Below are 15,959 nucleotides of genomic sequence, written 5' to 3' on the forward strand. Positions count from 1 at the left end.
TCATGTTGGGCCTGGCAAACATGCGTGCCCAGCACAGCACAACCCATTAGCCAAGTGTGGCATAAGGGCCAGGCTGCTCACGCATGCGTGCCCTCTTGTGACAAGCCGTTTCGGATTGGCATATGCCAAACACAATCCACAGGATGACTGGCTGAGCTAGACCGTGAGTGGCCATCCTAATCTACATCTTACAACCCAATTGAGACCTCTAATTCTAGAGATTGCAGGATTTGGTGCGGTCATGGGTTTTTCTTAGAAAGCTGCTCAAGGCAATTTGAGATGACCAACCCATAGTAGATAAGATACCCCAGATCAAGAGACCCACGTTATACACAAACTATCAATCAAACAGTAGTACAAAATGAACAATGCATATGAGAAAGGAATCAAGAAACCTAATTACAAGTAGTAAATGAAATATTTGAGACTTGGAAGTAGAATTCCACTTACATAGTCATCAAGTGTTTGTTGATTGTTTTGCTCCTCTTTTCTCATGCATTTGTATGGAGTTTCTGCGTTCATTCATATATCAATCAAACATGTCAACACCACGACTGGAACTAAAAGGATATGAAAATTAAATTACCATCAAATATAATCAGCCTGTACAATCTTCTTTGCAATGTATTCTCCCAAGAAATCAAACCCATGGTAGTACAGAGATCCTATATCTGCACATTGTCCCTTCTCGACCATGATTGCACTAAAAGTTTCAAAGACAGACACGAGTCGGCTATGTTTGTTGTGGAGGGGATTAATGATTTAAAGTGAGGCCCTCCAATTCAAGACGGAAAAAAAAAAAAGGGTGCTATATGGTATTGATCTATGACAGATACCTAAGAAACAAAAACCTTTGCAAAAAAAGATTAATTTTTTCCAGATTAGGACAATCTGTTACCAGGATAACGGGGTACAATTGCATACCGAATAACTTGAAAATCCATGGCAGTTCACCAAACTTGAAGATACAGAAGTTTCCACACATGAGGTAACAGGGACATTGGCAAAATTATAGGGGAGAATGTCACACCATATGTGCAATATGCTTCCATGCAAGCTATTCATTAGGGTCCATATAAGCCTTCTAAAATAGTAAAAACGAATCATACGCCATTATGATGCCTAATTTCAAAGTGTCATGCAGGCTTATCTAGTGTGCTTCAACTAATATGTTCGACAAGTACCAATATAACAAACAAGTTGCATTGTTACGAATCGAGCGCAAAAAGCACCCAAAACTAAGACATGAATTATTCATTGAAAGGAAGAACTAGAGAGGGAAGCAAGTTGAGAGAATTGAAATGCCACGCTTCCATGCAAGCTTTTCACTAAAATAATTAAAAACAACTATACGCCGTTATGATGCCTAATTCCAATGCGCCAAGCTGGCAATTTTAAAGGTCATGCAAACATTAAAGGCTCTTGGGGATGTTCTTTAAGATTACTTCAATCACAAGGTCAACATGCGAGATAGGCAACCGATAGAGCAATATACAAATGTTTCTGAAGCATCCAACCCTTTCCCAAACAGTCTCTTAATTGTTCTTATGTTTTCTCAAGCATTTTACTGGCACTTGAAACCATTAATTAAGTTTTAGAATATATGGGGAAGTTTAAGAAATTCCCTTAAGCAGGGTATAACACATGCTTCGACATTGGATTTGATAGTGATCTGTCGATTGCTGAAATATAGCATCCTACTCAATTACATAATATAAATTAGTGAAATTGAGAGGATTTATCACCATAGTTTGCAGAGGCCTCAGTTTACCTCTCTACTATGATGATATATCTAGAATCAAAATGAAGAACAATCTGTTCAACGCATAAAGGTCCATAACCAATTTGTCTAATCATGGAACAGTCAATATTGTGTTCACCGGGCTCCTACAAACACATGATGTATATAAATCAAAAGAAAGAGGAAAAACTACAATAGTGCCCTAAAGATGTTTCTTTAACGGCTACAATCCACTTAAAGGGTGAATGCTATAAATAGCAAATTAATAATGTATGCTTATCTAGTTTACTAAAACAAAAGTTCAGAACTGCCCCTCTAAGACACAACAACTGCATCTCTGCTAGATGCAATAATACCTAGACTATGTTGAGCGAAGCAATGCAACAACATCTGCAACAATTATTTGCAAAAATTGAGAAACAAGACACAAAACAAGCATATACAGTAGTTAATAGTTGATACTATTATACTAATGTGGGTGGTAAAAGACAGTAATCTTACGCTGAACTGTTGACCTGATCCTGAGGTGTGAAATAGACAGGTGAGTCACAAAGCGGCTTATAGAAAAGCTCTTGGTGTGAGAAGCTTCCTCTCACCAAGAATGTGAAAACACATTGCCATGACTTTCTTACTCTGAGAGCAACAACATTGCCATGACTTTCTTACTGTGAGAGCAACTCAATAGGCCCAAGAATAACACGATATCTGCATTGTGCAAGATGGGGCAGTTAATCACAGAAATTATACCTTTTACGAACGGCTTCGCGTCCGTTACTATCGTGACGGACCTCACTCAAAATCCCTCGACGGAGCCCTCTGTTGTCAGATTTCCTTCTGATCTCAGATCAAATGGGTTATCGGATAGCGCAGTGCGTTACTATCCCAAACGAAGTATATATACAAAAAAAAAACACGACCGGAACCCTAATAACGAATTAGGTTTTAAAATGAACATCAAAATACGGGTCCATAGTGAAAACGAAACTGGAGTTTATGTTGGTTGTGAAATCAAAGATTCTTCACGAGCGTGTAGATCGAGAAAGAGACGGATCGATACGAGATTGGATATGGTTGGGTCGGGAACAGTGAGGACCTTCAGGGAACTGAGAACCTAGACTTTGATCCGTACTCGCACCTGCCAATGATTGCAAGGAAAACCTAGATCATCGCCCGAGAAACGCGTGAAGAAGACGAATGCTCGAATAAAAAGCAGTGCAATGCTAAAGAAGAAGACGAGGGAGGCGTTCGATCTAGAAACCTGGGATGGATCAAGGAGTTCCTCGGAGCAAAGGCGTTGATCGGGGAGGAAGAGCGACGATTTGATGAGATCCTGCTCCATTTCATCTGGAACTCTGGCGGGAGTGGTAGTCAGCAGGGGGTTCGAGCTATCCACGGGAGACTCCTTTCGAATTTATAGCGGCAGGAAACAGAAGAACAGAAACAAGTTCCATGGAAGTCGTGTGGGGCCGAGCAACCCGTCACAGCCCAATTTCGGCTCCGTTGGCCCACCAAATTTTCAAAACAAAAAAATATATATATATATATATATAGTGAGTAAATTTTAAAAAATAAAATAAAATAACGCCTCAATATATTTCTCATCTTAAAATCTCATTATATATATATGTTCAAGCTAAACTAATAAATGAACAAAATTTATTAATATATTCATTAATAAAATTTTTATAACATGATAAATAAATAAATTTATATTATCAAACTTAATAATAAATTTAAAATAATAATAATTATAAACAATCAAACAAACTTAAATTAAAAGCTCGATAATATTTAAATGAATTAAACTCATATCAAACTTAAATCAAACTCAATCTCATAAAAAAATTAAATTTGAACAAGTATTTCAATGATTTAGTTCATTTTAGACTCGACTTGATTCGATAATAAAGCTAGGCTCGATTTGACTTATTTACAAGTATAGTTAAAAAGTAAGATTGTAAATGAATCGAATTTGTTTCATAAGTTTTTCTAGTTGGTTTGAAAAATATTTGATTTGTATTTAAAATTATCAAATATAATTCAAACCGAACTAAGCATGTTCGATAAATTTTTCAGATCGCATATCAATTATTTCATAAGCCGCTCACAAGTCAAACTCAAATCGCATATCAATTATTTTACATAATTTTAATTTAAATATGCTAAAATAAAATCTGAGTAACTCGAACTGAACTCAAATTTAAATCATTTCAAACTATAATTTGATAAACTCAAGGTTCGAATAATTCAAATTGAACTCGAGTTTGAATTTTATTTTGAATGGAACTTGAACTAAAATTATTTAGGTAGTGTTTGGTTTAGTTTTTTTTTTCATTTTTGTTTTTTCATTTTCTAAAAATTGTTATTTGTTTTGTGTTTTCCAATTTCATTCTCTGAAAAATGAGAAGTCATTTTCTAAGAAAACAGAAAATGACAAAATATCATTTTCTGTAGAGAATGAAAACTGCGGTTGGTAAATAGAAAACGCGAAAACACGGCTACAATAACGCTGCACACCCTGATCGCACAACTCCAAATTTTTCTTCGATGTCGCAATCTTATCACACAACTCTTTTTCTCCTCCGACGCCGCAATTACCTCATTACACAACTCCTTTTCTCCTTCGACGTCGCAACCTCATCGCACAACTCTTTTTCTCCCCGACGCCGCAACCTCTCCTACACATAGTCCTTTCCGATTTTCCCTTCCTTGCGCAAGCAAGTCGATGCCGCAGCCCTCCTCATGGGTCTTTTCCTCCACGCGCGACACCATAACCCTCTCCTTCCCTCCTCAGGTCTGTCGACGCCACTCATCCCTCCTCCTCACGATTTAATTAACGTCAAGATTCCATCACATTCTCCTCTATAGGTTCCCAGACGACTCTGATTTTGTTGGATCCGGAGCAGAGGAACCTAGGTGCAGCAATTCTCAGGTAAGGTTAATTTGTGCATATGTTCTGTTTTTCTAATGGATTTTCGTCGTGAGGTGTTCATGGTTAAATGATTGCTAGATTGCGGCTTTTGGATCTTGATACCTTTGCCGAGGGTATCCATTGGGCTATTTTCTTATATTACATATTAGAATGTTAGATTTGACTCCTTTTGATTTTTTCTTTTCTATGAATAAGATAATTTTTTTATTAAAAAAAATATTTTATTTATAATGTTTCATATTAACAAACCAAACTCATTTTTCATATTTCTTTTATAGAAAATAAAAAATAATATATCATACCAAACGTATTTTTTATTTTTTAAAAATTAGATCAAAAAATAAAAAAATAAAAATAAAAAATAAAAAATAAAAAAAATTTAAAACCAAACGCCCCTTTAAAAATATTTTTAAGATTCAAATCAAATTGATATATCAAATATATTTTTTAAATCTGAAACTTAAATATTAATATTTTTATATTATTCAGTCACAAGGATTACTCCATGAGGCTAATGTATTTTTCAAATTGTGATGGACAAAAGTGAAAATTTAGACAGATTTTTGCCTTCATTGAAATTTCGGATCGTACGGAACGAACCCTCGTACGAGGTGAGTCCTAGTGGAGCCCATGCGGCAGGCCGATCCTTCTTCAACAATCTCATCGCGCCACGCGTCGCGCATCCATTATTCTCATCTCTCTCTCCGTCTTTAATTGGACTCCTTTCTCAGATTCCTGGACTGGAAGCAGCGATGCTGTTTGTCTCAGACATCGTTCAGGAAATCCATCCACTGCACGCGAGTAGTAAGTTAGGACTAAAAAAAATGGCACGAAGTCAGTTGACGAAGAGATGTAGTGCCTTTGTCTTCAACAGCGAAGATATGAATTATGAATAACCCTGCTCTTTCCCTTTCCCTTCACCGCTCTTTTAATTCCTTTTCCGGGAAATGAGAGGAGGCAACAATTATGGTAATAATCCGCCTCCTCCGCTTATATATATATAAAATTGTTTGGTTCTCAACTTCTCCTTCGTGGCTGCCTTTCTTTTTTGGTAGGTTGATCTCCACCGGCGCCCAGATCGATCGAGAGCCGCCTCCTCCTCCACCTAAGTCTTATTTTGTCGTCGCGTAGGGTTTCTTTGGATCGATCGGGGAGGCGCAGACAGAGAGAAATCGATGGTGAGGGGGAAGACCCAGATGCGGCGTATAGAGAACGCGGCGAGCCGGCAGGTGACCTTTTCGAAGCGGCGGAATGGCCTCCTCAAGAAGGCGTACGAGCTCTCCGTCCTCTGCGACGCTGAGGTCGCGCTCATCGTCTTCTCCGCGCGGGGGAAGCTCTACGAGTTCGCCAGCTCCAGGTGATCACATCTCTCTCTCTCTCTCTCTCTCTCTCTCTCTCTCTCTCTTCAGCGTTTTTTCCCCCTCTTGCTATGATGCTCTCTAGCTGTTGCAGCATTTATTTTATTTTATTTTTATTTTTGCTTCGGTGCTTGTTTTGGGGGTCCTTGTGCTTAGGGTTTGGTGAAAAAAGCCATTGTTACGTGCCCCGTACATAACCACGGATGCATCTTTCTTATTCTGTGCGAAGTCATCTCAGCTATGGTACGGTGCTTCAATTGGCAATGGTTTGTTTTTCGATACTTCGATCAGTTTAGGAGCAATAACTTTTGCTATTAATGTATACTGTCTTTATACCCATCTCGGTCTAGTTCGACTCCACTACTTGCAGAAATTTCTAACCAATGCTTCCCTATTAAGGTATATTCATCTCTTGTTCCAAGTCGAGTCTGAGGGGGTCAGGAAATCCGTAGATATCTTTGCTTTCTGAGTTTCTAATTAATGCTTCAATTGGTCAAATATCTGTCTATATTGCATGTTCATTATTTAGATACAGCGAGTGACAAGATAATTTTTTGTTCTAGTATCCCATGTAGGGCCTCCATACAACGAAAGCATATAGTAACTTGTAGAGTTGTTTCCCAATCAAGTACTATAGTTTGTACGAATCCACTCTTCTAAGGTGAAAGTTTTTTGCTGTATTCATGATTAAATTCTTTGTAATATCATAAGTACTATATTAAAATAGCACTACCTGTTGGTTTCAATATCAACATCATTTGTATTAATTTTCTGCTTAATTATGCAATCTATCCATGCCCATCGTTACAGTTTTCGTATCTGTGTAAAGTTGCCCCCTTTTCTTTCTGTATATCATCTTATTTAGTCTTTTTGTGATCTATAGTGATAATAGCTTTAACTTAATTATTGCTTGCTACCTCATTGCCATATCAATCAGCTTATGCCTTAAATCTTTTATTGCTTCTTAATATATTTTGCCTCTATTATATCTTGTTTATACTTATTTATTTTACCATTTCTTTAATTTTCTGATTCCTAAATTATTTCTTTAAACTAATATAAAGGAGTCGCATCACTAAATATCTTTATGCGTTACTTCTTCATATTTGACTCCAAGGCTCTTGAGTTTTGCTTAGATCAATACGTAAAATATTGTTTAAGAAATTATATCTTGCATAAGGCGATTAATTTGATTTTTACCTTTTTTATAGGTTGATTAATGTGATATATAGATATAAATTAATGTTTCTAACACATGATGTTGTACATTATTATGTTGAGGATTTTTATTTTTTTTAAAAAAGGAACACGTATACAGTTATACACTTGCTTAGCACATATACACTAAACAATGACAAGCCATATTCATATTGTATGCCTTTGGTTGTCTTTTAATCTTGAATTTTTATATTACTATTATGTGAGTTTATTATTCAAAATTATATTACAAATAATGTTGTGCTAAATACGAGTGTGCAGAGGAGATCATATAATGGATAGAAACTTTTAACACTAAAATATTTAAGTAGCACTAAAATTATGTATATCTAAATGGCGAGATAATCATTTGCATGGTTGTGAATTTGTATGAGAGTTTTAGATAGTTCTATTTATTGATTATTCAGCAATTGTTCAAATTGGTTAAAATTGAAAGAATTTTTTTAAATCTTGGTGAGTGTTGTATGTCCATTAGGCTATTTTATTTAATAAGACCATGGTACAATCATCATACTTCATGTATCAAAATTTTGGTCGATAATAAGAAAATAACACTTACCATGTTAGAGATGAAAATATTATAGTGAATGTGAGAGATTTCCAAAAAAAATGACATAAAAGTTGTAGTTATGATGCAACAACTATATGGCAATAAAAGAGATTTTATTTTATAGAAGTTTGAAAGTTTTTTATCAAGTAAAATCATATTATTTTCTACTTATAGAATTGAAACCTGGGAAATTTAAACTTTGTTTAGAATGGGATTATTGTAGAGCTTATAAAAACTATAATTTCTTATTTCTTTAGTTTGTCTGAGTTGTTAGTAATTTTATTGTTACTGTTTTCTCTCCGGTGTGGCATTAAATGGTATGAGAACTAAACTTTGATATGCTATTTTGCACATTTCATCAACACTTGCTCTTTTTGTAACTAAACCAATAGCTACTCTTGTTGCATTCCACCACTCATGAATTCAATGAACCAACCCATGATACCATTGCTCATTCCCCATTGTCCAACCACCTTTGCTTCTTCTGCCTTGCCCAATTTGCTTTTTCCTCCAATCCCAAACTTCACTACTCCCACAACTCACCATCCCAAGCTTCCACTCCCCTACTTCCCTCACAACTTTCTCAACATGCCTGTTGCTAGAGCTCACAAATTTCTTCCCCACACTCCTCTTCACTTCCTCCACTTCCCCTTGCCTTAAGCCTCCACCTATCTTCTCGAATAATGAAAAGTCACAACATCATGTCAGCCCACCCTTTTGAGTTAATGCTAAGACTAACTCCAAGTGTATGCATGAGCCCTTCACCTAGCTTGCTATTTTGTGCCCATGCATGTTAATTATCCTTTGTCAAGACTGAAGAACATTGCCTAACACCTCTTCACTAATTGCTAATACTTTTGCTTAATTTGTTAGTTTAATCAATTTTAGATATTCAATTTTTTTTCTCATGAAATCTTAATTAAGTTCCTATATAGTTTTTTTTAAAAATATTATCGTAACCTCGACTTATCCTAGATAATTATGCTAATTATTTTATAATTTTTATTAATTATCAATTTTCATATCAACGATGAGATAGCATTACCTCCACCATGCAAGATGTATATATTAGGTGCATGTGATGATCTTGAGACTAAATATAATAAAATGAAGGTTGTGCTCGAGGGTAATATAATGTGCAAAAAAATGTAACATTCATAGATCTATAGATTTTTCTTATAATTGGAGAATAATATTTGTATACTTTTCTATGAGAAGAATATCCTAATAAAATACACTTAATAGCTTGATCTTTATCCATGGATCTATAGAATTCTTCCTCAATCTTTATCAAGGTTTATGTTGAGCTTAAATAGAAATTTATGCGCTATTTTTTTCTTCAACAATTTGTCTATACTTACTCTTCCATGAATGTTCTTTGCACATATCAACTTATTGCCAATAACATCTAAGAGTGTTAAAATATTGGATTACCATTAAATCTCCTTGCCGCAAATCACATAGAATACTTTCTACTTCGAATAATTCTGAGGTATTCTGTTTATTTGAATAAGTCTCCCTCATTGCTTCATTGATTTCTCTCGTTGTCTCATGTAGGATAAAATTTTCTCGTTGATCATGGAATTAATTAACTATGACGTAACCATCCTATTTTCGAATTTCTAGCTTCTGAATCTTGGGTCATTTGCCTTCGAGGGGTTGCTCCTTTAGATAAATAATCGTCCTTTCCTTACCCATTTATGATGTTATGATTCGGGTGGATTTGATGGCCCTCGCAAAAGTGCTCGAGCTAGCAAAAGATGATTGTGATAAAGGCAAAATTAGAGAAGCACTCACCAACTCATGTATCAAGGTATCAAAGCTTCTTTATGCAAGTCGATGAGTGAAACAACTTTCCTTTTCCTATGTTGACCGATGTAGCTCAAGATTCAAAACCATTACGTATCAAATTATAATGAATCACAAGGCAGAATGTCTTAAAATAGCCTAACACTATAATGGATAAGATATCAAATGAACAATAGCAGGTTGAGGAATAAATTCTCATATTTCTCGTGACAGAAGAGTATACATCTCATTCGTAACTTGTTTGTAATGGAGATTGTTCCAGATGAGATTGGATTGGGGAGGACGTGAAGGTTGTGTTGGGTCGGTATTACTTCAGATTGCCGATAGTTGAGATTGGGAAAACGTGAAGGTTGTGTCGAGTCGGTATTGCTTTGGGTCAGCCGGTAGTCAGGTGAGTGCCAAAATATCAGCCAAGAGGTGAACGAAGGAAAAGGATGTTGGTGTGAACCACATGCATGCGCTCAAAGAGAAGAGTGAGAAGGGGGTTGAGGAGGATCTTGGCTAAACTCTTCTGATGCTTAAGTCAAATCTCAAAGAAGTAGTGGGAAAACAAAAAGCTCGAAATTGAGAATCCTTACTTCTCGAGCTTTGCCTTTATGTATAGGAGCAGCTTGAGGAGTGGGGGCTCTTGGTCTTGGGCACAGTCTCGCTAACTTCTAGTGTGACCCCCAAAGACGGAGCTAGAATTTTGATTCAATGTAGGCAACAATATAATATAATTAATAAAGTAAAAAATATAAAATCTTATAATCATAAAGCATTACAAAATAATTATTTTACAATTGTTCTTTTTGACTCTTCATATTTTGAAACTTTTGTACAATAACTTCATTATCAACTGTTGAAAATATATATATTTTTACATAGACAATAAAACTATTATTCATTCAATTATCACTCATTCAATTGCACAATTTGTCTTTCACAATTTTCATAAAACACTCTCTTTACAGTTGCAGTCGCAACTGGTAGAATTAATGTCAATGTCAAAAACTTATAAATCAATGGGTGCATCATACTTTTCTTTGACACAACTAACTTTTTGAAAGATTACCAAGGTCTTTCAATCCTTGAAATATTTTATTAGAACCTATATCACATATATAAGTTTCAAGTTGATCATCAAGTACGAGAAGATCAAATCTTGTAGATAAAACTCAACTAGTTGCATAAATTTTTTCTTATCAAAAGTCAAAAATGAGTTTTGTGGGCATAAATATTTAACCTATCTTTACCCTTCCAATTTGTGAATTCTTTGCTAACAAAAGTCTTCCCTCTTACTTGTTTTCTCTTAGTTGTCTTAAAGAGACAACAATACAAATGATACGCGACATCTTTTTTCATACTATATTCCAACCAATCACCAAATTCCTTAAACTATGAAGGATTGAATCGTCTAAATTGGTTTTCTCCAAATTTTCATTTTAGGAATTCGTAGCCTGAATTTTGACATGGACCTTTTGCAAATATGTCCTTTGAACTTGATCCCTAATGTTAGCATTATAAGCACAAATTGGAGTTCTTAGTACAAGATTTACTGGTAGTTGTGAAAAATCAAATTCATTAACTATAACATCTCCAATGTTTTGTTCTTCTAGTTCTAGATCTTTTCTTTTAAAAAAATCTATGCATTGTAGCTATAGTGATTTCTTAATAAAAATTAACAACAATGAACCAACAATCCAAACTTAAACACTAAAAATCCTAAAGCTATGAATCGATGGCATATGAAATAAATCATCTTTTTATCCCAAATTTCATTCCTATCGGCTCAAAATCTAAATAACGACACTACCAAAAGAAGGAAAAAGGAAATAAAACTTAGTTCAAGGTTTCAATTTGCGTAGAGGAAGGGTTTTAATTTTTTTTCTATGCCCATTGCCATCAACTTGGCTCCATAGATATTTGTGTCCTTTGAACTAGAAAACATATTCAAGCAAATGAATCTAAAACAAAACAAAAGAACGTAGATCGTGATAGGAAAATTGAAATAGCAACAACAACAACTACCTATGATCGCAGAGTGGGTCGTCAACCGCTTTGGGAGGACAACATCTACACGTTTGCTCATGATAAAAAAATGGCACATAGAACACAACACAGGAGAGAAATCGACGATGTAGAACCCTAGAAACTCTCAAAAGTAAGTCAAAAAAATTCTGGGGCCTCCGACCCTGTGGGCAAAGGGTTATTGCCAACCTCTCAAATATACTTACATTCCAAGAAATTGAAACTAACTATTGTTCTGTTTTTTTGTTTTGTGTGGACCTCATGTAAGCTCTGCACATGGTGCCCCCCCCCCCCCCCCCCCCCCCCCCCCCCCCCCGCGCGACTTCTCCTTCCACCACTTTGGTTGGTTCCCAAGTTTCATTGGCCAAGGTAGATTAGGTACGTAGTTCTTTAGGGGATTTGCAAGGTCGAACTCCCATTTCCATTAGCGGACTTGGTCTCGAAGGTCGGCCCACTAAGCTGAAGCCCAAAAGGTGAGTGCGGATTCGAATTTCCTTTGGTCGGGTCAGAGGGGCCTTCTACATATCTGTGTATCAAATGGTCACACAATGAGGTCTTGCCATGTGGTTCGATGTTGTTTTCCCCCTCATTAGAGATGTATAAGAGCTTCATGTTGTCACTTGAATTTCATAGATGATAAGAGAATGACAATCTCATTAAAGATGAGTTCAAACTTTTGAAGAAAATAAAATTGCCAATTTAATTTATAATGAAGGTGCGCTAACCTTTTCTTTTTTGAGAGAGAGAGTAGTAGGTAATCAACATTCAATAGCAATGGATCTAACAAAATATATAAGTGAGATTGTTGGAGATTATGAATCTAATCAAGATATTTCTTAAAGTTGATAAGATGGCTCCTACCTGGTGGTAAATAAAATGGGGCAAAAATCAAAAGGATGTTCTTTTATTTCTAAATCATCAAAAGGGTATATGTTTATCAAAGGGGTGTTCTGCCTTGTACATTTACTCAAATACCTTCCAGTATTGTTCTATATTGTTTAGTACTATTTTCTCTCACCTAAAATTTTCATTTAATTTATGAACCGGTCCAACGTGTTATATTAGCTATGAAACTGCAACTGTTACATATGTTATAGTAACTATAATTTTGTAATTGCTACAATGTAAATGTTAGGTGAGTAAGTTGAATCTGCATTATAGTAGCTATGGTTTTATATCTGTTACAACAATTGTAGCAACTATGATTTTGTAGCTGCTACAACATGAATGGTAGGTGAACAGTGTTGAATCTACATTGTAGCATCTATGAAACTGTAGCTGCTATAACGTGGATATTTTTGAACAAGTATGCACTGTAGCAGTTATGAAATCGTAATTGTTACAACATGAATATTTTTGAACGTTAAGTATGTCAGATGCATTTTGACAGTTACGAAACCGTAGCTGTTACAATACATCCGATCGATTTAGAAATTAGAATTTAGGATTTAGATGGGAGATAACAGTACTGAACAGTACAGAAGGATATTTAGATAATTATACATGACTGAACACTATGCCCTTTTGATAAAAAGTCAAAATGGAATGTTGTTGATTTGAAAATAAAAGGATATCCTTTTGATTTTTGCCTAAGAATATATAAGATAAAATATTGAAAAAGGTATTTTTTTACCGTTGAATACAGAAGATGTAATGAGACATCGTGAGGTGATAACTATATCTCCCAAAAATTGTTTGGGTATATATATAAAATATGATAGTCTGTTCTCTCTCCTACAGCTGATCAGCTCCATCTCCTAGTCAATGCTTTTGTATAAGAGAATATAGAGAATGGATGGTTGGTCTGCCAATGAAGGGAAGGGATGTGTTATGGTGTAGGGCTTTACTCAGAAAGGAGGGAGAGCAGAAGCGAGAGAGGGAGGGGAAGACTTTGATACGAAGTTAAAAATTACGATTAGTTTTTCTCTTTATTGAGGCTTTGTAGCTGTCGGCTAAAAAATTGCATCATCGATCATCATAATGTTTTAACCATGGTTGAAACAAAAGTCTGCTACCAATAAGCTTAGAGACTATTCTCAATAGGGCAAGAAGAATTAAAAAAAACTTTATCTTAAAAGAGAGTAATTCAAAGTCCAACAATCATTCCAAGTGCAGTCAAGGGAGCTTGTAGGCAATTTGAATATTGGACTACTTGTACTGTTTAGTGTCAATCCCTCAGTAATAACTAATTAATTAGTAAAATTAGTATTCTAATATTATCGATTGAATTTTCTATAGAAACAAACAAACAGAATAACAAAAAGAGGTTAAGAACGAACTGAAATGATTTCTCTGTCCTAAAGGCAAGACTTGGCCACAAATTGATCTAGATCTCTACAGTATCTTGTAGTTGCAATCTACAACATTTTAGCGTCTTCATTAGAATCGTCTAAGATTAGGACTGATTGATTCAATTGGTCGTTGTGACTTTAGTATATGAACTACACAATTGGAGGTCTTACATATCATCTAAGAATAACCATTCATTTCAAAAGAATTATACCAATTAGAGTCATGTAGTAACCTTCCTCTTTATTTCTCTTAATTTTCAGTGTACAGAATACAATTGACAGGTACATGGCGAAAGTGAAAGAAGTTGAGATCAATAACAATGAAACAGAAAGGAGCATGGAGGTAGATATTACAAGACTATTTCATATTTTTTTCATCAGTTAAAATTAGATGTTTAACTGAGCTACTTCTCATAGTTTAGATGACTAGTCCAAGACTGAAGGATTCAAAGTTGAGTAGCTTAATTCCAATAGCAGTTAAGAATTACAAAAAAGGAAACAATTATAGTTATATGTAAACAATATTAGGATCCACTTGCAACCATTTTGTCAACAAAAAAGATTCATCTACATCCTAAACAAATAAACGAATGAAGTGGTAAAAAGAAGTATTTGTGCGCCATAACTATATTTTTATATTACATTGTTAATTGCTTCAATAGCCTCAAATCATTTTACCAATTTTGCAAGCAGCAATGGAAGTGTGAAGCCACAAACATGTCAAAGAAGATAGAGCACCTTGAAGCTCAAAAAAGGTGATAAATGTTAGCTTTTTCCTCTTTCTATAAGACTCTTGAGATTGATGCAAAATTCAATTGTCCTAAACCAGCATTTGCTGCAGGAAGCTCTTGGGTGAAAATTTGGGATCAAGTTCCATCGACGAGTTGAATGAGCTGGAGGCTCAACTAGAGCAAAGCTTAAGCAGAGTAAAGGGAAAAAAAGTAATTTGCAACTATCGCTTGTTCAGCTTTCAATATAATTGACACATCTAAAAAACTATATGTCATCTTTTTACAGAGAACAATGTTGGAGGAGCAAATTGCGCAACTAAAGGAGAATGTAAGTTGCAATCATATCGTGCCACCAAGACATATCTATTTCTGACATTATTATCAAAATAACATTTGGTTTCACCAATCAACTCCAGGAGAAAGCTCTTCTGAATGAGAATGCATCATTACGTGAACAGGTATCATAATAAAAAGCAAATTCTCTTGCATTGCCTTACAGTGTTCCACTAGTTTAACCACTACAAGTTCCTCTAACAATACAAGACTGACAGTTTGAATTGCCGATATGATTTTTCCTCAACAAGAAACTTAAATCTAATGATTCATATATGTGAAGTGCAAGTCAGAACCTCTGTTGAAGCTAGCTCCTACCCAAGAAAACGGTGCATGTTGTCACACTCGAGAAGAGCATTCAGAAGACGTAGAAACCAAGCTAATGATTGGAAGGCCAGGCAGTAGCTAGGCCAAGTGATCATCATTTTACAAGAGAGTATTTGTAGGTATGTTCATGGTCGTACAGAATCTGTTAACTTGTGTGCCATAAGTTTGTGCAAGAGCTGTATTATTCATCATTTGGTAGAAAATTCAGATCAATTCACTCATTGTAAAAATTTGTTGCAGTTGATTTTTTTTTTTGTGTGTATGATAAATCTAACATATATTCCTAAAGTAGCCAAAGCATCTCCTTATAGCCAATATGTTGTTTTGCTTTTGTCAAAATCTTGTTTTGTAAAATCTAAGTATGAGTTGACACTTAGCCTGTTAGTATTGACTTGTTTAGAAAATCTGTGGTAGTTCTGTTTATTATGGATGGAATCTAAGGAAGTTCTTCTGTTTATTTGTTGTCTTTGTAAGATGGACACACAAACTGGCTTTCTTCACTGGCTAACATGCAATATTTTACCTCTAGACTTGTCCATTGTGCTCTTTGGGTGTTTTCCTGAATAATATTTGAATGATATTTGGTAGAAACCTGGCTGTTGGATGCTACTTAACAATTGAATTTCTCCCATTGTAGCAAAAGGTGATTATGCTTACCC

The 15,959-nt window shown here is 35.2% G+C and overlaps 1 protein-coding gene across 4 annotated transcripts; it reads left to right on the plus strand.

Annotated features, from left to right (window-relative positions):
• The first annotated feature begins 5,631 nt into the window (after positions 1-5,631).
• LOC141819910 (MADS-box transcription factor 50-like) lies at positions 5,632-15,602 on the plus strand. 4 transcript variants are annotated; one of them, XM_074707171.1, is made up of 8 exons: positions 5,632-5,642; positions 5,729-6,030; positions 14,171-14,252; positions 14,603-14,664; positions 14,739-14,850; positions 14,927-14,968; positions 15,057-15,098; positions 15,257-15,602. In XM_074707171.1, exons 2-8 carry the CDS (start codon positions 5,849-5,851, stop codon positions 15,380-15,382), a joined length of 648 nt encoding a protein of 215 aa, XP_074563272.1. In that variant the 5' UTR covers positions 5,632-5,642; positions 5,729-5,848; the 3' UTR covers positions 15,383-15,602. The 4 variants fall into 4 exon arrangements, with proteins under 4 accessions (XP_074563272.1, XP_074563274.1, XP_074563275.1 ...); XM_074707173.1 differs by having other exon boundaries at positions 14,751-14,850; XM_074707174.1 differs by having other exon boundaries at positions 14,192-14,252.
• Positions 15,603-15,959: the final 357 nt, after the last annotated feature.

This window comes from Curcuma longa, unplaced genomic scaffold, assembly GCF_044706935.1.
Source record: "Curcuma longa cultivar G26 ecotype Majalengka, Jawa Barat unplaced genomic scaffold, ITB_CL_G26_1.1 utg2646_np1212_2152390_RagTag, whole genome shotgun sequence".
In the NCBI taxonomy this organism is placed as follows: Eukaryota; Viridiplantae; Streptophyta; class Magnoliopsida; order Zingiberales; family Zingiberaceae; genus Curcuma; species Curcuma longa.